Source organism: Ornithodoros turicata, chromosome 1 (genome assembly GCF_037126465.1).
Source record: "Ornithodoros turicata isolate Travis chromosome 1, ASM3712646v1, whole genome shotgun sequence".
Classification (NCBI taxonomy): Eukaryota; Metazoa; Arthropoda; class Arachnida; order Ixodida; family Argasidae; genus Ornithodoros; species Ornithodoros turicata.
This window is the reverse complement of record NC_088201.1, coordinates 34877888-34898547: the sequence shown is the minus strand read 5'-3', so window position 1 is coordinate 34898547 and position 20660 is coordinate 34877888. Positions and strand designations below refer to the sequence as shown.

The 20660-nt window shown below is 44.4% G+C and overlaps 1 protein-coding gene and 1 long non-coding RNA gene across 5 annotated transcripts in view; one reads left to right on the top strand and one right to left on the bottom strand.

Annotated features, from left to right (window-relative positions):
- Window positions 1-940: 940 nt before the first annotated feature.
- Window positions 941-20650, top strand: LOC135377965 (zinc finger protein 700-like). Of its 4 annotated transcripts, none has more exons than XM_064610748.1 (8): window positions 941-1156; window positions 2273-2345; window positions 10124-10372; window positions 10938-11165; window positions 11666-12254; window positions 13216-13597; window positions 15168-15343; window positions 16698-20650. In XM_064610748.1, exons 3-8 carry the CDS (start codon window positions 10160-10162, stop codon window positions 17528-17530), a joined length of 2421 nt encoding a protein of 806 aa, XP_064466818.1. In that variant the 5' UTR covers window positions 941-1156; window positions 2273-2345; window positions 10124-10159; the 3' UTR covers window positions 17531-20650. The 4 variants fall into 4 exon arrangements, with proteins under 4 accessions (XP_064466818.1, XP_064466819.1, XP_064466817.1 ...); XM_064610749.1 differs by having other exon boundaries at window positions 2273-2363; XM_064610747.1 differs by lacking the exon at window positions 2273-2345.
- Window positions 9485-20660, bottom strand: part of LOC135377969 (uncharacterized) — a 13232-nt gene continuing 2056 nt past the window's right edge. The window contains exons 2-3 of the long non-coding RNA XR_010418228.1: window positions 15174-15244; window positions 9485-10316 (exon numbers count right to left, since the gene is read on the bottom strand). This is a non-coding gene — a long non-coding RNA (uncharacterized LOC135377969). The remainder of the gene's footprint in view (window positions 10317-15173; window positions 15245-20660) is intronic.

Sequence of the window (20660 nt, the reverse complement as noted above, 5' to 3'; positions counted from 1 at the left end):
AAGTGGAGCATGTACTCCGAGCAGCGCTGTTGAAAATAAATAGGAGGAGGATCGTACGTAAGCGCCACTAGCGGACAGTAAAGGAAACACGTCATTCCAGAAATACAAAACACGTAGAAAGTGCCTTTTTGTGGAACCACACTGTTCGTTGGTAGACGAGGTTGCACAGATTGTTTGTCAAGGTAGTTCTTGAACTTTTATTAAAACCAATAGCAGCAGGGATATGCGCACGATTTTCATCTCGGGGTGGAGGGAGGGGGGGGGGTGTATGTTAAACTCATATCTGCTGGCTTTTCGGGCGTTTTTTTTAAATACTTTTTTTTGTATGATTTTTGGGGTGTCGTAAGATCATTGGAGGTCCTGAGAAAATGCCATAATAGCAGCAATGATAGCGCGTCTTTACCACTTCTTCCCTCCTATTCCACTTCTTGTTCCTGTTTTCCTTCGCTATTGCATTTCTGCTCACCTTCCAGTACCGTTTACTAGTAGACTGATTCTCAGCTATTTGCATCACGATTCTTCTTCCATTTAGTATACATCTCTCTGTCTTGCACAGTCATGCTTTGTGGGCCACGGGAGAGAATATATAATGAACCTTCGTTGCATTTCCGTCTGTTTTTCGTGCCGGACAGTGACAAGGAAAAAATAAATAAAAATAATTATTTCGCTTCGCTTACTAAATGAGCCCCAAGATCTTTGCGGAGCACTTCGATCATCTAAAAAGAACCACCATAAAAAAACAATACCAGTGATGGCAGTGAAATAAAAAAAGAATGAAACGGTATTATATATGCGTAGAAATACGTTGCGTTAATTTCTAAGGTGCAGGAATAATCATGCCAACCGTACACGTTATTGTAGCCTACGAATCGGGCTGAAACGGCTGAAACAGCTGAAACGCCGATTCCCACGTTCACTTAGTACCCTTCTCGGCCGCTTGGAAACCCCTGAACGCCCGCCGCCGCCCTTACCGCCGCGTGGCTCTGCGCCTTTTGGGGGCGGTGGGTGGTAGAAGGATTATTCCGAGTGGGCGGTGGGTTTCCAGCCGAAAAGGGGAGGCTAGCGACCACTATAGGCACCGGCTGCAGCAACGAAAAGCATGAATTCTGGCACGCCGTTCTGCATGCCACCGGATCCCGCGCACCTAGCAACAAGAGTGAGTATAAACATCGTACGCTTTCGCACGCCTTCTTCAAAGTGGGCTGCTTCAATTCGAACGTAACGCCGCGAGTTTTGAACTCACACTTGCGCACTCGGCCATTGACCAACAGGTGTGCGAACATCGCAGCGTAGTTTCGTGGACGTTCGACTTATATAGTACTAACGTTTGAAGGGAGAAAACCCCAGTAATGTGCGTGGAACGTGAGTGTGTTTACCAAAAGCGGGTGAATGTGTCTTGCTCTAATTAGGCGTGTGCTAACCAGATGCATACTTTGTGGAACTCTTTGAGCGATGTGAGAGAACTACATTTATATTTGTTTTTGTTTATTGCAAATGTTTACGAAATGTGCTGTTTCGCAGCGAACGTAGTTTGATGGAGATAAGTATTAGAGTGGGTGGGGTTGGTGCGGGATCCCTCCAGGCTCACTGGTGCCAGCTTCCCTGAAACGCGCACACCTGTCCGGAAAATATACGCACATTTTTCACACGCAACGCTACATAATTTCTCCATAATTCCTTTTAAAGCGGCTTTTTAACTGCAAACTAGTTGCGTGAATGTCAACGTGCGTACACACATCCGAAGGCGTTCGCTGAGAAGGTACTACGGTGGCTACTGTAAGCTTTTGGTTATCTTAAACTTATCATGATGTAGGCGTATGGATAACACAAATTTGCATTGTAAAATGACGCTGTTAAATTGCGTGCGTGGATGCACAAAACCAGGGGTTTGCGCAGGATTTTCATGTTGGGGCGCGGTTGGAATTCCGTCGGGGTGGAGTGTGCCTGTGGGGTGGGGGGTGACTGCCGTTTCAGCTGGCTTTTGGCCTTTCGGACGTTCTTCTTTCTTTCTTTTTTGTGGGGGTAGGTCTGTTTGGTTGTGTGGGGCAAGGATTTTCCCAGCTCGTCGACAACCTCCAAGGTACCCGACAAAAAGCCCAAATGCCAGAAGATACGGTTCTCACACACCCCTACGGAATTCCAACACCCCCTGAGTTGAGAATACTGTGCAGGACCCTATTATAACGTATACTGGGAAAATCCAGGGAAGGCTCTATAATTATACGTTTTTTCTTCTCTCTCCCTTCGATTTCCTTCCTGGGTTATACCGCAGTGTCGCCCAGTTGGCACCCGAGCGCAAGTTCTTCGTCACCAGCTCATTCGTCGTGCGGATATCGGAACGTAACGTAATGCAACATATTCTGGTATACGTAGTTTCAGCTTCTGGTGCTTGCACTGTAAGAATCGCAGACAACGCTCAGTCACTGTGCCATCCGTCGTTAGTGGATTAGTGACTGTAGATTTAATGATAAGCAGTGTGATTTCTGTGGCACACGCCACTCTTTTCGGCCGTTGTCGCTCATGCGCCAATAAAACCTAACTCATCATCATCAACAACTCTTTTCGCCCTTTGGGCCGCGAGTTATAGATTGCCTGACTTCTGGTAGGCGTTTGTGGGATCACTCTGGGTGTTGCTTTTCCTTCCAGCTCCCACAACTGCGTACTGGGGATAGTTGCGAAGACTGGAAACTGGTCTATGTCTCCGCGTTGGAATCTCTGCTGCGCTCTACGGATGTTTTTGTCGTACAGTCTATGTCTAAACCCCTATTTAGCTGTGGCGTAGTCAGAGGGGGGTTTCGGGGGTTCAACCCCCTGCCACCCGAAATCGTACCTTTGATAATACATTTCGGAGAAGGAAAACGAAGGGGAAATACTCTCCCCCATGTAAAGTTCCTGTAGAGCCCCTTCCGAAATATTTTTCTGGCTACGCACTGCTATAAAGTCTGCCCTGGACGCACGACCCCGCGCCCGCATCGGCAAGCAAAACAGCTAAGTAAATAACGTCGCCACCACTTTTCCTACTCTTGGCTACCGCATGGTCCGGCACTGAAGACACAACGACCTAAAAAAGGCGAATCTGTTCTGCGTTTAGAGTTTTCGAGGGTTAAAGATGTTACAAACACGGCGTATCGTACGGGCAACATGACGTTACCGTTCTCGTGATTCGTAATCATATCATTCCTGCCGGATATCATTCTTCCGTACTTGGCGCGCGTTTTGATGAAAATTCGCGAGAAACGTTAACGGCAGTTTTAACGTTCCTGTCTTCTCGATGTTGATCCGCCTTGCACTGTTTTGCGTATCTGAATTGGGCCACTACCTCTGTACCATTGCCGTATGCACGTGCTCCTGCCTTACTTTTTCGCCTATAGGCTCGTCAGTGATTTTCACCTATCAGATGCGACGAGGTGAAGAGTGATATGTAGACCTGGACGAATTGGCCAAACTTCACGAAGAATGGTGGTAGTTGCGTGACGAATATGTCTGCTAACGTGTCCGCCTTCTGCTCCCAAGGTGCAGGGGCGGCTCTAGTGGGTTCCTGCAACTGGGGAGGGGGTCAGGACATCCGACCCCCTCGGATGTCCTGACCCCCTCCTCAATTTCTGTCTTCACATAGTGTTTAATTGACCTAGAACGTGTATCTACCATACTGGCCAAGGCTGGACCCCCCTCTCAGTAAAGTCCTGGATCCGCTCCTGCCAAGGTTGCGGGTTTAGGCCCGGCCCAGAATTTCAGCAGCTTGGTTGTGGGGTACTAGGTGCTTAGATATCAGCGCGCGTTAAAGCGCCATTAATTAATAAATAAACTTACGTATCATCCTGACGTAGGCTAACTCATGACCATAGTTGTCTCGCGACGCAAGGCCACTAATTACCATTAGAGAGTTTAAAAAAAAGGGGACTCAAATCCCAAGCGCTACACAACGCAGAGCGGCGCTAGTAACCAAGACTTACGATAGAAAAAGAAATCAAGAAAATGATGGCGGTGGCCGTGCACGGGGTTCCAGCCGTTGGAGTTTGACGTAAAACAACGGAGATGCTATCCGTGATAGTTGAAGTCATTAGAGAGTTTTAGTACCTCGTACGCTATCGCCTCTGCGTACCTAAGGGATAGCGTGGTGGTTCTGCGCACTGCGTGAAGCTCTCTTTATGGTTTGCGCGTGCGCGGAACCACCAACGCTATCCCTTACGTACGCAAAGGCGATAGCGTACGATACACTAAAACTCTCTATTTTGACTCGTTTTGTAGCTCTAACGCCCAATGTAACGTCGCCCTTTAATACGAGCGGCTTCCTTCTTCTTTCTCTGTCTATACAGAATCTGAATTGATTTTGATCGTATTTTCGTCTCATATGTGCCGACACTGTCAGAAAATTCCCACTTGGCGCACCGTTTCCTGTATAACTTTCAAGTGCGAATTTTTTTTTTTTTTTAGATATGTTATATACACGTGCGCTTAAGAACCCGTCAAGACGAATCGTTCGATGCGACGCCCCCAGGCGGTGTCGCCTGACCTTCAGTAGCCGTACGTGTGCCACGCATAGCTCGGCGTTTCGGGCCTTCGAAACTCACGATCACAATCATCTGATAAGGCCTGATTTCGAGGCCCTGCTACGAACTCACGTGAAGGTCGACATGGCGTATCGATGAGCTCGATCATGCCGTATATTAGCGCACTCACCAGATAACATCACATCTGCTCTGTTTACAAGTGTGACGTTATCTGCTGAGTACACTAATATGCGGCATGATCGAGCTCACCGGTACGCCATGTCGACCTTCATGTGAGTTCGTAGCAGGGCCCCGAAATCACGCCTTATCAGATGATTGTGATCGTGAGTTTCGAAGGCCAGAAACGCCGTGCTATATGGCCACGTGCGATAATTGTTGGGCGACTGACGAGATTGATACCCACCTCCCTCTTTCGCACCATCACCGGTGACGCGTGCCTTATCGCATGAAACTTTCATCTGTTATCTGTACAACGCCAGCACCCTTATCGCGACCAGGGATCGGAACCGAAACTGAACACGAACCGAAAACCGCTAAAAACCCGTATTTTTCGTTGAACTGGAACTGAACCTAAATTTAAGCGGTTACCGGTTCGCTAAACGGTTCAGACGTAATGTGCGTTGTGAGAGATCGGAACTACGATTTACACGGCGGACTGATTCGCGTTGCCGAACAAACTCGAAACCGAAACTGAACAAAACAAAACTGCAACCCAAGTGCGCGAGGTATTTCCTACTCGCAACTATTCGTTCATTCAGTTGTGTTAGTTTTGTGGTCGTCCTTTTGGCAGCTGTAGGCTTCCTTTTACGCGACTTTTGTCGCCCAGCAACCCCAAGTCTTCATTTTGACCTGTGTAACGGCCTGTCCCTGAGCAGGATATAACAGGGTATGTACGATGAGTGAGTGGGTGAGTGAGAGTACAGTACGCTACCGTAATGTTGCACATGAAATGCAGATCTGTAGCATGCAGTGTTGCTGTGAACCACTGCTGTGTCGGCAAAAATAACAAAAGTACATTTGTGTTAAGTATTTGAGAGTCGTAAGGATGTGCTTGCTTTTAACCCATGTCAATCTGCTCAAAACTCACTTTCCTGAACCGATATTTTGCGCTGCTCCGGAGCTGAACCCGAATTGAACCAACATGCCTGGACCTGAACCCGAATCGAACCAACATGCCTGGTCCTGAACCCGAACCGAACCGAGAAAGATAACGGTTCCGATCGATCCCTAATCGCGACATCTTGAATAGTTTTGAAATTATGAGCGCCTTAAACTGCTTCCACTTTCGTGACGCAGCCTCGTCGGTCATGACACCTCCTGGCTGTGTTGACCATAGAAATCTTAGGGAGTATCCGTAAGATTTCTATGGTGTTGACAGGGGCCGTCATCCTCCGTACCTATCCCAAGATGCGCCTCCTGTACTTTCCAGCGAGTCCCTATGGTAGTTCCTGAGGGTTTTACATGCCCGCGTGCTAACTTCACTGTGCGCCCAAATTCACGCTCGAGACGACTTGAATCGGTATTTGCCTCGAGCGAAGACGTATGGGTCCTGGAGAAGAAGCACAACGCGATGCTTCGGCTTTTCCGCAGCTGTAATGGGAAAGACAGAAACGTCTCCCCCCCCCCCCCTTTTCTAAAGTTTTTCTAAAGTGCATTTCCTTTTCTGGACAGCGAAGAAGTTGTGGCCCCCGACACAGATTCACCTACATGTCGTTGACCGCGCATTATGAAACGCTCCCGTTTAATCATTGGCGTAGAGTTTTCAATGAGCCCGGGGAGGCACAATGCCCCCCCCCCCCCCCCCCTTCTCGGTGCAAATGCTTCAGGATACTGGATGCTTCAGCCCCGCTTCATGCACAGAGGTCGAGCGGGGTCAGGGATACCGGGACATTTTTACAAGATCGTCATGTCCATTCGCGTGGAGCGCACGGTTTTCGAATATCCCTTGCAACGTTCATCTTGAGTGTCAGCTGGGTAGACATCCCTGACGGGGCCTTCCCCCCCCCCCCCCCCCCCAGTCTCTACGCAGTCGGCGTTTATGCGTTTAGAAGTCTGTAACAGGCACAGACCGTCGCCAGGCGAGTTTGCGCCCGGGGCAAGGTAAACGTAACCCCCCCCTTCTCTCTCTCACTGCCGTCAGAAGCTCTGTAAAGAAAGAAAAGAAAACGCTCATTCGCACTCCCGAGATCGTAAATCCAAATTTTCGTCTATCCAGCTTTATACTGTACAAACAACCTGCCAGGGCCTGCCATTCGGCGCCCTGCCTGGCGAGGGTGCCCCCCCCCCCCCCCCCGTCGCTACGGCTCTGATCAGGCAAGGCCTAGGAGAGAAGGAACTTGACACTATGACTGACGAACCATTCATGAATGAATTCGTCGTAACTGTAGCGCAGATATATCGAACCTGCCTCGTAAGCGCGCAATTTTCGAGCAGTAATTTCTCCAAAACGACCTAGGGTACCTGTGTATGGATTCATGTTTGTGGGTATATGCATTGGTAGCCGAGCAGTATTGAGCAATCTCAGAAATTTCATGGGGGGTGGGGTGGGGGTGGGCTTTTAGGGAAATCCCTTTTTCCGGGTGGTATTATTCGGCTTCGCAGAAACATGGCTTTTTTACAGCAATAGCTATATGAGACACCAACCAATAGATCACTAGTGATTCATATATTTTTAAAATAGATGTATACTTTGCTGCAACAACCTAACCACGCAGCTCATATTAGTCATCGATCGTGAATTTTATAGTTCTCTAATGGAGTTATAGTTCTCTAACGTCGTCTTCCCAATAAGATAAATAACTGATCTGCGCTTCAACACAAAATAAATATTATTTCTTACGTAAATTGAAGAAAGACTCCTCCATCGCTGCAAAATTTGACGGTTACAGATGGAGCAGTTCTGGAGCACTGGCCGGACAAGTGCTTTATGATAACATATAGTCTGAATTTACCTTAGGCAAATGCGTGTGTGTTTTCGAGAAAGTGCATGGAAACAAACTATGGTTCCAAACTCTTAACTGGAGTAAACACATTTCTTAATGATGTTCCTGCATTTGAAATCGGCCGCCGAACGTCGATACCACGTGATCGCTGCATGTACGTGTATGCACCAAGGATTGAGCTGTAGGGAGTTAAACGTTAAACTGTTGCGCTAAAAAAGAGATTTCGGGTGAGCTTCACAATGACCGTTTCACGAACAGGATTTTACGTGTTAGTAATAACTTGGAGCTATTAAGCTGGTGACAAACGGGTCGACAAATGAAAGAATCGCGTTTCTTCCCCTCGACTTTCCATGACCTAGACATTCGTCAGTTGCGGAACAGTCGAGCATGCCCCCCTGCATTCCTGTCTGCTGAATTAATTGTCATCTCTGGTGTGGGCGAAAACTGGGGTGTGTGCCTGTTCGTGTGCGACGTACTTTTATCCAACGTAGCGAACGACCGAACCTTCGAGCTCCAAGTGTTTTCTCTGTGCGTTTATGTTCTGTTCCATGCCACCCCACCCGGCTCTTGCCACATTTGTTCCCCCTCTCCCTTCTATCTAAATACTACCCTTTACTTTCACTATTCCCTCCCCATCACTTCGATCCCTTTTCCACGCGGGAAAGGGCGCGTACAAAAACGCCACCAGCGAGCGAGCAGTCGACCAGGGTGACCTGGCAGATTCCAATGCGAGCTTTGGGGGGGAATGAAGTAGTGGGTGGGGTTCGGCCAAATTTAGGTGGGGGAGGCTGTGTTTTTGGAGCGTACCATTAGTTTGTTGCTATGGGAAACGCAAAGGGGGGATGGCAGACAGGGGGGGCTGAGTGAGTGGGTGGGATACAGAGGGGGAGACGGGTTGCTGTGGGAGAAGCGGGCGGAGTGATGAGATCCAGCTACCCTGTACTTCTTTCCTTTTCTTTTGTGTGTATATACTGTGTAGGTGCCCCCCCCCCCCCCCCCCCCCCAAATCATTCTCTCCCATGTATAAGCCTGACGCATATGGGGCATAATGATTTTTTTTTTTTTTGAGGTAGGGGCACAGTGACTATGGGCAGGATGATGCCTCAAAATTCTGACATGAACAGGTGTCATTTACTTAATTCATTTCATTTTGTGAAGGTATATACATCAAGACAGAGCTAGGGCTGTTATGCAAGGTTCTTAGGTTGAATGTGACTGTTGGAACAGCACCTCATGTCTTGTGTTCGTACTTCCCATGTTTCTTTTCCTTTTTTTCAATATGATTGCATTCGTTACTATCAGCACATTCGAATGCTACCAGAGCAAAAAATGGTTTTGACGTATGCCATCATACCGGTGCCTCAATACATTCTGGCTTTTATATTCTTTAGTTTTTACCAAAAGGTGCAAGTGCCTTGACCTTGGTTAGAGGACAATTAAGGGTGCTGAAGCTATGCCAATATCTCTTTGGAGATTACTCAAACTGTAAACTCTACTGAGCTATATGAAGAATTACCAGATGGAAAATGAAAATGTTGCTTCCTAACCCCCTGTGTGCGTGTGCATGTGTGTGTGTGTGTGTGGGAGGGGTTATTATTTTAGCTACATTGTAACAGCTTTATCTACAGTTGCTGACATGTGTCTAATGCTGAAATAACAAGCCCCCCCTCGTGGGGGCCGCACAGGAACGAAAGTGAGGGGGTGTTGTCAGACATTGGGGGGGGGGGGGGGGTTCTGAATAAATCGCTGCCTATATACATCTTCGGTGAGGTAGCCCACCTTAGCAGCCATACTTCCAATGAGTAGGCAGGACCTGACATCTGACTTGTAGACCATGATGACATATACATATGTCTTCTTCTATATATACTTAGTATATATAGAAGTAGTAGTATATATATAGTAGTAGTAATATACTACATATATTACTTCTGTCCAGGGAAAGGAGATCATCTTCCATAAGCACTAGTAAGGGTACATACAAAAAATGATTGGTCTTCTATTAGCAAAAGCTATCCTTCTCCTACAGGTTCTTCTGCAGTGTTCATACAATTTGTGAGAATTGCAATGGGATATTTGCAGAAGTGTCATCTAAATTTATTGAGTTCCACATACAGCTTTTGAAAAACCTGTTGTACTTTGCCTCCTACAAATACTGCATGGAATCATGCCCAATTATTGACTTTGTGCCAAACCGTAAACTGACGCTAACAATAAAAATATTACATGATTTAAAATTGGAGGAAACGAAAAAATACATCATGATCTAGCTGAAATGTGGATAGAAATTGTGGCCATGGTTCGTGACTGACTGCAGTGTCCATTACAGTACCTCAGCTCCTAAATTTGAGCAAAATTTCGTCCTTATAACCCCAAAAGCAGCTCAACTTATATAATAGAAGCTCAAACACTTTTTGTAAAGAGGCTAAATGCTCCATCATTTGACATATTATAGTGCCTGCTAAAGGAGTGTCTGATTTGAAGTGGATTTTTCCAGTGCATATCAAAATTATAGTAGTGGTTGCATTATTATTTTGTGAGGTTGTCCGTGTAAATCATCCACAAAATACTGACTTGCATACATCTTGGCATGTGACTGTATCACTGTAGAATTTTGAAATTCCTGTTGAGAATAATGGCATATGATCGCATGACTCCACTGATCTGCAGGACTACAAGTGTGCCACTGGCCTGCAATGACGCAGTATGGAAAAGGGGAGCTTGAATGCTGCTCTAGGTTGCCCAGAAGGCTTCTACACAAACGAGAACGTTGGCAAGCATGTGAGTGCCCTGCTGCAGGCCAGCTGCAATTCATCCTCCCGTTTCTTGCCACCGTACCCTTTGTTCCCACCTTTGGCTCCATCTGGAACATTACAAACAGCAAGCGATTTCAGCAAAAGGACTTCACAACACCCAAAAGTAAGCAGTTCTTTATAGTGTTTCAATTTGCCACCACTCACACCATAAGTCAATACCACTGGTTAGCATATTGCGATATCAAATCTTGGGTAAATTTTCGTGTGCGTCCCTCGTATGCAGGGTGTCCCCACTAACATGCACAGAGATTTTAAAAATGATGGAGTGCTCTACACGGGGAATGAGAGCAGCTGAACAGGGACGCTACACATTAGTGTTCCCCTTCCCCAAATACGTGCTTTGACAATGAAACCCCCCACCCCTCCCCCCATAATTGCAGGTCTGGATCCGCCCCCGGCTGGTGCAGATTCGTACTAGAACTTTGAGCTTGAGGTATACAGAAACAGTCGACATGACAGGAAAGCTCAAAATCTGAGCCTTCATGTTGTCTCCTTTGTTCCGCAAGCTCGAGGTTCTTTTCCGAGCACCAGGTGCAAACCAGAAACAAAGTGATTGTCAACCTTTTATTTTTCATACAAAAAATCCATATTTACTTTGGTACTTATGTATTTTGTTCGGTGGCATAGTGTATCTTATATTCTTATATTGCATACTAACTTACTTGCAGGCACCTTGTTCTGGTATGGTCAAGACAGATAGGAGGCCTAAGCGTGAGCCCTCAGCTACAGTGCCGCCACATGATTGGATTCAGGGGCAGGAGAAATTCAGCTGGGATGGCTCTCCCATTGCTGCATATAATCCCTCAACAAAAATGTTCCGCTGCATTGCTTGTAACACCATGGGGTTTCTCTCGAGGATTGCTGAACATTACTTGGGCACCCATGTCAATGCCAAGGCATGTATTATGTTCATTAATTAGCCATGATATGACATTGAAGTTACTCTGCCAAATTGCTGCACTTTGCAGTGAGTCTGTAGCATTCTGTAACATGGAACGTCATGAAGAAGCATGCTCAGAAATATGCAACTTTCATAACTAGGAACATTAGGTACAGTGACTGAGCAGTGCAGAGTTTGTATTGTACATAGATTAGCACGGTAGACGTGCATGGACGTAATGGAAAGGAAGATTCATGTAACACGGAATCCTTCACATCCCCATAAGAGTGTATTTGCCTTGTAGCACGTCTAACAACAAGAATGCTAGCCTAAACGTGAGATCATAACCAATTTGACACAATGGAGTTAATCAAGCTCATACTTTCTCAAATTCAGCCATGCATTTCTTTCAAGTTTGTTTACTAAGTTTGTCTCTGGTGTTGGCAGTTCACATTATGAATACCTTGGCTAATTGTACGGGCGGAACTAATTTTTCTCTCTTTTTCCATTAAATAGCATGTATTCCGGTGCCCTGAGTGTCCCTACAGCAGTGCCTGGTCACGCTGTGTTCGTCTTCACTTAGGCAAGGTCCATGGCATCCAGAATGCTCCAGAATCATTGTGGCAGGACCAACCTCTGCTGTACGAGATTACGGGTATTTTGCAAAACTTGAAGAACAGTGCAGAGGGATCCAGTGGAAATGGGCAGTTGAGCCCTAACGTAGGTCCAATCTCTGAGAAGCGCTATACATGTCCACGATGCCCGTATGCAACGGACCGTCGTGACCTCTACCATCGCCATGAGAACATCCACAAGGACGACAAGCCTTTCCATTGTTATGTGTGTTTCAAACTGTTCAACCGAGCTGATCACGTCAAGAAGCACTTTCTGCGCATTCACAAAAATCATACGTACAACATCAGTCTCATCCGTCGTCACCCACCCAGGTCATCTTCACACTCTACATCATCCCGTGGTGCTGCAAATGCTAATAGCCATTGGTCACCAATAAGTGACAGTGTAGAATCAAGGCTTTCAACTGGAAGCTGCATGGGTACCAACTGTGGTGGAAACCTCTCAGGCAGCAGCAATCGCTGTGATGAGGGTAATACCTCTCAGCATTATATTTTCATATTTTGATTTTCTTCACTTGTCATGTTGTTGGCAATATAAATGTTGTTTAATAATGTCCAAGACAAATGCATTATGATTTGCATGATTATGACAGTATCATGATCCAGTGAAATGCCTCTTCAGTCAGAAAGCCTACAAGAACTACAGAGCCAACATTTGGCAGTTCAGCAATTTGGCAATTCAGCAATTTGGCAGTTCTTGCAGAATAATAGCCAAACTGCCAAATAATAGTTTGATGAAGGCAACATTTCCTTGAGCTTGAGGAAGCTACAGAAGCCAGACACAACACTTCCTCAACATCTTCCTCAAACTCAACGAAATGCTGCCTTCATCAAATACGCACCAGCTTGCTTGCTGTTTCTTCAAATAATAGTTGGTTAACGAAACAACCGTCAACTTATTGTTAATGTGTAGGCACTGAATAGTGCACATGTAACAAAGTGTATCATGGTCAAAAACATCATTCGAATAGCTACACTGAGGGTCAATTATACACAGAGCTTTGTGTATTGGGGTTAAAACCAGTAAAACCAGCTTTTACCCCCCAGATTTTCGTCACCGTCACTTAGGATAAAAACCTAAAAACCCTGAAAATGAACTTACTAAAGTACAAATTCAGCAACCAATACAGGCACTGGAGGACGCTAAGCACTGCGCCTTCAGCACAGCTGCTCGGCATCTCATGCTCACCTGAAATGCGAGACGAGCTCTTTTATTTTCCATGTGAAAATCTGCTTTTCCACCAGGCGTGTACCAATATCACCTGATTTTACCAAATTTTACAGCTCCTGAAATCAGGCCAGATACCCCCCCCCGATTTAAAAAAATATAAAACCCAAAAACAAATAATATACATTAATTATTACATCTTTTGAGAATGTACAAATGGCAGAATGGAAACTGCAGTTTAATTGAAAGTAACAAACTTTCAGGAACTCGACAGGCATGGCCCTTCCATTCACCTGCTGCAGCTCCTTGCTTCATGGGCACCAACCCAAAAGACTCCAGTTTATGTAGAACCCAAGGTACTCTTGATGAATCGAAGAGCAAGCGCGGCAAGGGCTCCGGAAGCACTGCATCCAAAACATTTTCATGTGCCTATTGTCCTTGGCAAGGAATTGATGGCTGGTGTTTGCGACGACACCTCAACACGCACATTAAGCCTTTCACCTGTCCATTTTGTGAATATAAAGCAGCACGATCGGAGCGCCTCAACACGCATGTGCTCAAAGTCCATGGAAAGCACCTGTGCAACAAGTGCCACTTTGCGGGAGAAGATACGGTTGCACTAGAAAGGCACACCAAAGAACAACAGTAAGCATTCTAATTTTGTTTCATTGCTCTCATGATGAATAGGAAAATTTCTTCGTGTCTTATAGAATCTTTCTCAGAATTGCTTCTGAAACCTTTGTATTGTTGCAGTTGAGGTCTCTGGCAATAAGGGGATGCTGCTTCACAATCTTATCATTTTTCCATTCCCTACTTTCAAGAGATCCTATCTTAAGTTTTGTAGTCCATAGTACACTGTGTATCTAACCACTGGGTTTAGTTACTCTGCAGTTTGGCTATGGGAAAGCTGGTCTGAATTTATGCTACGGCAACGATTGACTATCACCATGCGGTGCCTTTTGCCAATTAACCTGGACTATGACAGTGCGGAAGGAAGTCCCACGTACTGTCATTAACCTAACTTTTGTATTTCCAATTCGCACCAAATGATTCCAAGACTACTTAAACTTATTCTTTCTTTACTTACAACTGTGGTTATCGCAAAGCATAATGCATCACCTTGGTTCTGTTTTGCACTTCTCTGTAGCACATTTTTGTAATTGATTGTTGCTTTTTCTCAAAATGTTATCAATTATGTGTGAAGAAATGCTCTTATTACAACTGGATCACCCTCTAATTTGTCACCCTTTAATGTCCTGGCCATCCTCATTGTGCAATATTTACGTGCTTCCAGTTGTTGAGGTTATAAGTTGAGCAAAGAAGAGGCAAGCGAGCTGGCGTAGTGAACTTGTAGGTAACATTTCCTTGAGTATGAGGGGAAGACGATACAACGGGACAAACTAAAAAAAAAAACAATGGAGACAACAGATGATCTCTCTTGTCTTCATGTCGTCTTCTCCTCATACTCAACGAAATGTCACCTAGTAGAGAGGTCTTGAGACAGTCAGAGGAACGTGCAAATGACCCATTGGAAGCCAGCAATGTGTTTTATGTAGTGTGCTATACACAATGGAAAAGGCGTGTTCACAGAAACAAGTGTCTTTCTCTGTTGCACTCATGAGGATATTCATAATATATTTAAGTGCCATAATTTGTGTACCATTCATTCATCAAGCTAAATTCCATAATTGATTCTAAATTGCCAAGCAAAAAAAAAAAGAAAAAAAAAGAAAATCCTGTTATATATGTATAGCCCATAGTCAAATTATCTGTACATCCATCAGCTTTCATGGCAGTAAGCTACGATTAGTCTGTAGTCTCTACCCCCCCTACTCCATATATGCTACTGGCCTCATGACTTCTGACCCTTCACGAGTGTCCTCAATGCTACTCTTTCGTGCTGTGCAACTTCGCGCAGCCTCACCTTATTGGCATGAGGTGAAGGCGAGGAACTGCTGCGAGGCCCCTGATGGCCCCTCAGTCATGTGAATTAGAGTAATCAATGAGTAAACTACATATAAACTGTGACCTGGGCAGACCCTTCATGTGCAAGTGCAATCTAGATAGTCTCACATATTGGTGAACAAGTCGTTTTTAAAAAATGAAATAACACCTGTTGCATTTTGGAACACTACACCCTAGTCCATCAGATATCCACCAGTTACAGATACACAAAAATATTTATTGGTGTATGTCTAACTTTATCTTTTTACAGCCTCACCTCAAGCTTAAATGACAAGTCACGCATGGGATGCTCGTTGTATCCCCCTTTTCCAGCAGAATCTCAGCGACCTACATTGGGGTTGGTGGAAAAGACTAAAGTCAAATCTTGTGGATGTTCTGGTACAAGTAGTACAAGCTGCAATACTGCCGCAAAAGCAGAAACAGGACGTAAGTATTGGATACATGCCACTTCTGCAGTTTTGTGTTGGGCAAAACACACACCGACTTAACGTAACAGAAAGTAACAAATTTAATTGATGTTTCGTCTCCCATGCAAGGACATCAAAGGCAGGGACATCAACAGGGGGTAAAGGCCACATAATACCAAAGTTATTTGCTCAACATAAGGACTACAGTACAGAACATTTCATGGGAATTTCATCCCATAGAAGCAATATTTCTGCACAATTTCATAATTCTGGACATATGTTGTGTTAAGTCTCTGTCTGTCTGTCTGTGTGCGCCTGTGTGTGTGTGCACGTGCGAGATTTAAAAAAAAAATTTTTTTTCCTGTTTCTTATGAAGACTCCCGGCTTTTGGAACATCTTTGCATCTACATAGTAGTACATATGTCCACATAAATAGATGTCACTTAAAACAAACCTTTTGCACTCACAGTTATGAAATTGTTCAGAAATATTGCTTCTATAGGATCAAATTCCCAATGAGCTGTTCCATACCGTAGTTCTTATGTTGAGCAAACAACTTTGGTATTATGTGGCCTTTACTTCCCCCCCATCCTCTATACCAATACTATTCACCACACCATTCCTAGTGGCTTGATCAAGAATTCTTGTACATAAATGAATAAAGCAATCTTGCTGCACTTGAACAGAATTACCGTATGTATGCAGTCGCTCATAGAAATGCGTATTGATAAATGTGCTCTTCTGTACATTGAATGATGCGGTATCACAAAATGCAGTGGGTAATGCAACCATTGGACGAAAAGTACAATGTTGCATTATTCACTGCAATCTGTTTGTTGTTGTTATTGTTGTTGAACAAAAGGTCCATCTTTTCTCCCTTCCAAGTGGTGCAAATAGCAAACCAGCACTAGTGGACTACTGAATATACTCTAGCTATTTTGAACCCATTTATCTGGATTCATGTCACATCACTGCCAGCATGCCTGACTTCTGCCGTTACCCGCCAGGTTGTTTCAATGCTAACGGTGTATTTCATGCAGAGTTCGAGATTAGTGCACAACAAGCCATTTTATTGCTGGTAATTGTCAGCAATAAAATCCCCCCCCTCCCCCCTTTGTGATTATGGCCATTGGGGGTGGGGAGTGGGCACACCTCTGGGAAATTAAAGTAATATTCATTTTTCGAAAAACTAAGTGAGCAAAGGGGATGTGCACCAACTGAAACATCTTGGAAGGCTCAGTGCATGCATTATTTTTGAAGAGATCTATTTGTAAATAGGTGAAATACTGTATTTAGTTGTAAGACAAAAACTGCTTATGTGGCGTCAAGTCAAGTGTGACCTTTTTAATCTCTTTCTGTTACATGGAGTGCAGCAACTGAGCAGCGAGGGCTAGCAGACTGCGTGTCTAGTGAATTCCCATGTAGACTGTGTGGTTGCCTCTTTGCGGACAGCCCATCTTTGGACACTCACCTGGAACTGGCCCACGGTGGACCACCCTTGTCGCCAACATTTCCCTACCGCTGTGCTCTATGTGGCTTCTGCTCCTTTACCCAAATGACCATGATGGAGCATATGCGTCTCCACACAGGGCAGGCATTATGCTGCCGTGCTTGGGAGGGCCGCTGCCACTACAGCACTCCCTTTGAGGATGTCTTGCGCAACCATGTGGCAACTGAACATGGTGACGACAATGCTGTAACGCGTTGTCCCCATTGTGGCCTACCCTGTAGTACAACATCATCATTGCTGCAACACACTCATGAAATGCACCATAGTCGGCATGAACATTGTGCAGATTGTTCCATTGCACTCGTGCGCCACTTTGGTGTGATCCGCGCTGCAACTGATGCAGATGCAGCAGTAGCAACAAACATTGAGGTGCAAAAGCTGAAGCAGTCCCGCAAGCAGACTAAGCCAAGAAAGGTGGTCGTCTGCTGCTCCGATCGCTTTGAAAATCTTTCCCTTGTGTCGTTTATGAAGAGTTGTGCGAAAAAACATACGCCAAAATTGTGGAAAAAGCTTTACTGCAGGCACTGCCGATTGGAAGGAGGATCATGGAGCGGAAGGGCATTCAGGTGCCACAGTAGTTACCTGATCCACCTGTATTGGTGCCAATCAAAAAGGCGGCATCGCTGCTCTAAATGTGGTTTACGTTTTAGGCATGGTTATCAAAGTTACTTGCACAAAAGGAAATATCACAGGTAGCCGTTAGGGTTGGGCTAAATGCGTGTTTTCCCACTACCGGTGACAGCGTGTGATCGAGGTCAGTCCTGCATTTTTATACAAATGTTTGTTGGTATGCACATTGATATGAGACGTTGTAAATCAAACTATTTCCTAACTTATAATGCTCTATAAGTCAACAAGTTGTGAAGGAGTGAAGCAAAAATAGTGTGTGTATGTTGCAAAGGAGAAAATTTACATTACAGAACAGGTCGCTTATCATATCAGCGTCCCCATGGTGTAACATACCATATTCCCACACATTCCTCAGCATGCCACATAACTAAGGTTCCGTGTTTTCGGCATTTATTCTTCGGGGGATTCAGCGGGTGTTTTTCGGCACTTCTATGTTTTGACAAATTCGGATATTTTCGGCATTTTAAAACGTTCATGCCAAAAATAGATTCAGAAAAATCGGCAGCCCTAATCACAAGGGAGAAGGACTATGGAAAGAGAGCTGCTTGGTAGAAGGACATAGAGAACACAAATAATTTCCTTTCCTTTGTTGGAGGGTTCCATGTGTACTTGAACCCTTTTGACCCACTGATCAAAGTGTTACAGGGGAAGGATTTTCCCTTAACTAGAGGCTAGCAGCACCGCAGGGCGGTATTCCCCGCATTCCACCTGGAAACGAGGTGAAGGAGAAGCGAAAATGTGATGTCCTGGAGGAAGAAAGGTGCGATCAAGTACCGGCGTTTTTGCCATGCCGACTCAAACAAAAAACATGCCGAATCAAAAAAAAAAAAAAAATCGGCAACTGTTTTTCTGCGTTTTTCGACATATGCCGAAAACGCGGAACCCTACACGTAACCCATGTATTGCTTCCTATGCATGCCATGTGAAGACACCGAGAAATGCTTGGGAATACAGTAACTAGCACCATGAGCTATCATAATGATCCATTGAAACATGGCTTGCACTTTTTAAAAGTTTGGATAGAAATGGGCAAGCTTCTTCATGTTACAAAACATTCCATTTACTTTATTTTACAGCTTATTCTTTGGTACCTCCTTGTTATGTACTTGTTTTTTTTACATCAGGTGAGCTTAGTACAATGTGCATGCTGTAGTTCTGTTATCTGGAACTGAACTGGTTGTACAGTGCTAGAACAAACAGCAGTTCAGTGCCTCCAATTTGCAATGAATACGCTCACAAAGAGTTCAGATTCCGTTTTTAGTCAATCTGCTTTCTTTTTGGCATTCTAGCTCGTGTTTGTCAGACTGTTTATTGAAAATGCAGAGATTATCTAGCTTATTGAAGGCATTTGGATTTCTTTTATTGAAGATAAGCTATGGCAAAGTTCTTTCCTGAGAAACTGCATGTGCAAATACGTATGCTTATTCTCCTGCGTTGCTTGGAAGTTGGAGCTACCCCAAACAAGCACAAATCTTCATTGCATACTTTTTAAATGTAGTAACAGAACTAAATGTTTGAACATAGAAGTAAAATGCAAGCGAGCTGGTGTATACTTGACGTTGGCAGCATGTCCCTGAGCTTGGGGGAAGGACAAAACACAAAAACGAACAGCACAAAAGTCAGAGGCATTAGAATGTACACAGTAGTTGCCACGCAACGTTCTTTGGACAAGGGACATTAATTTTATGCACACTTTTTTTTTGTGCTAGCACCACAATTTTTTTTTATGTGGAGAGCACTCCACAACAATACTTCATATTAGTAGTCAATATTGGCCCTTAATTTTGAGTATATATCTGACATCTGATGGGGTAACAACATGCATCAGCTGAAATTTGAATCTCCCCCATGAAGAGGTTTGCAGGAACAATCATAGTACATGAAGTATGATAGTTGTGTAGCTCAACAGCTGTTTATACTTCATGTCATAGTTGAGCACTATCTGGTGGTGAGCGCTGTGAGATAGACTCCTATTGAGTACTTCATACTCTTTGCGCAGAAAGGCCAAGTCTTGCATGTGCATGCATTTGGCTGTTTTTTGCAGTTCATGATTTCTTTCAAATGGTGATAAAATTTTAGCAGTCCAGTTTATAACTAGTGCTTAAATGGGGTCGTGCTACACAGCAACTATGCGCACGCACGCACACACACACACAGAAACACAGTGTTGATTTCATCAATGTAAAGCACCTGTCATTGTATGAGGCTACCTTGCAAAGCTCAGCACGGCTTAGTCAAACCTTTTCAGAGTGCACATGTCTGCAACAAACCAACATGTTGCAGGTGAGTGTCACTTATGCATCACAGGATGCCTTTCATTTTGAAGTTTTAAAGAGAGAAGCTTCCTTTGGGAAACAGGTATACATTTGCAACATGTCCAATAGTGCTTTATATGCAGTTTCAAGCAGTCAGACTTTCGCACATCCATTACACAAATGTTAAATGAGTGAGGCAGTGATGTATTTTGTAATATATATTCATGTAAGTGGGGAAAAACACTGAACATCTGCAGCATTGCAATGTGGCCTCCTCTACTGTACTTTCTCCAGGTGGTACTGTAACTGTGAGATAGACAAGGGTGAGCATATTGTTTCTCTTGTTGTATCATTCTTTTTTTTTTTTTTTCTTCACATCTCAGGGGTTGTGCTTTATGTAAAAAAAATATTTGTACGGCTATTTTTTACAGGTGTGCTTTGGCAAAGCAACAGACTTCACTCATTGGATTTGTTTGCAGATTATATAAAAATCTGCAGTGTTTTAGTTAGTATAGGGTGAGAGCCATGGGCTTGGTATTTAAAAGTGACATCTGCTTGGCAAATTTTTGGTGTTGTAGAAAAATGTGAAAACAACAAGCATCCCTGCATATATTTCACATTTGTCTTACAACCAATTTATGAAAAATAACCACACATGCATGTAACACGGCATATGTACGAGGCATACAGATGATACTGTTTGCCACCAAACTTCCTGAATATGGCATACGTACAAACATATTTTTTGATGAAAGGGGCAGATGTTGCAGTAACTTTATTGTGGCACCTGAATTCCTATGGGGATGAAGTATCTGTTCTCTTTCTCTTTCTCCCTCTCTCACTAATGCAAAGTTACCTGTCAGCACTGTGAATTTTGCATCAAGCTTGCCGAGATGGCAGACTTCATTAAACGAAAATTACGTGTATTGGACTTTTGTTGT

Coding starts and splice junctions, on each gene's coding strand:
- LOC135377965 (XM_064610747.1), top strand. CDS start 10,160: ATGGAAAAGGGGAGCTTGAATGCTGCTCTAGGTTGCCCAGAAGGCTTC. Junction 13,598..15,167: donor AGGCACACCAAAGAACAACA/GTAAGCATTCTA, acceptor ATCTTTTTACAG/CCTCACCTCAAGCTTAAATG. Junction 15,344..16,697: donor CGCAAAAGCAGAAACAGGAC/GTAAGTATTGGA, acceptor CATGGAGTGCAG/CAACTGAGCAGCGAGGGCTA.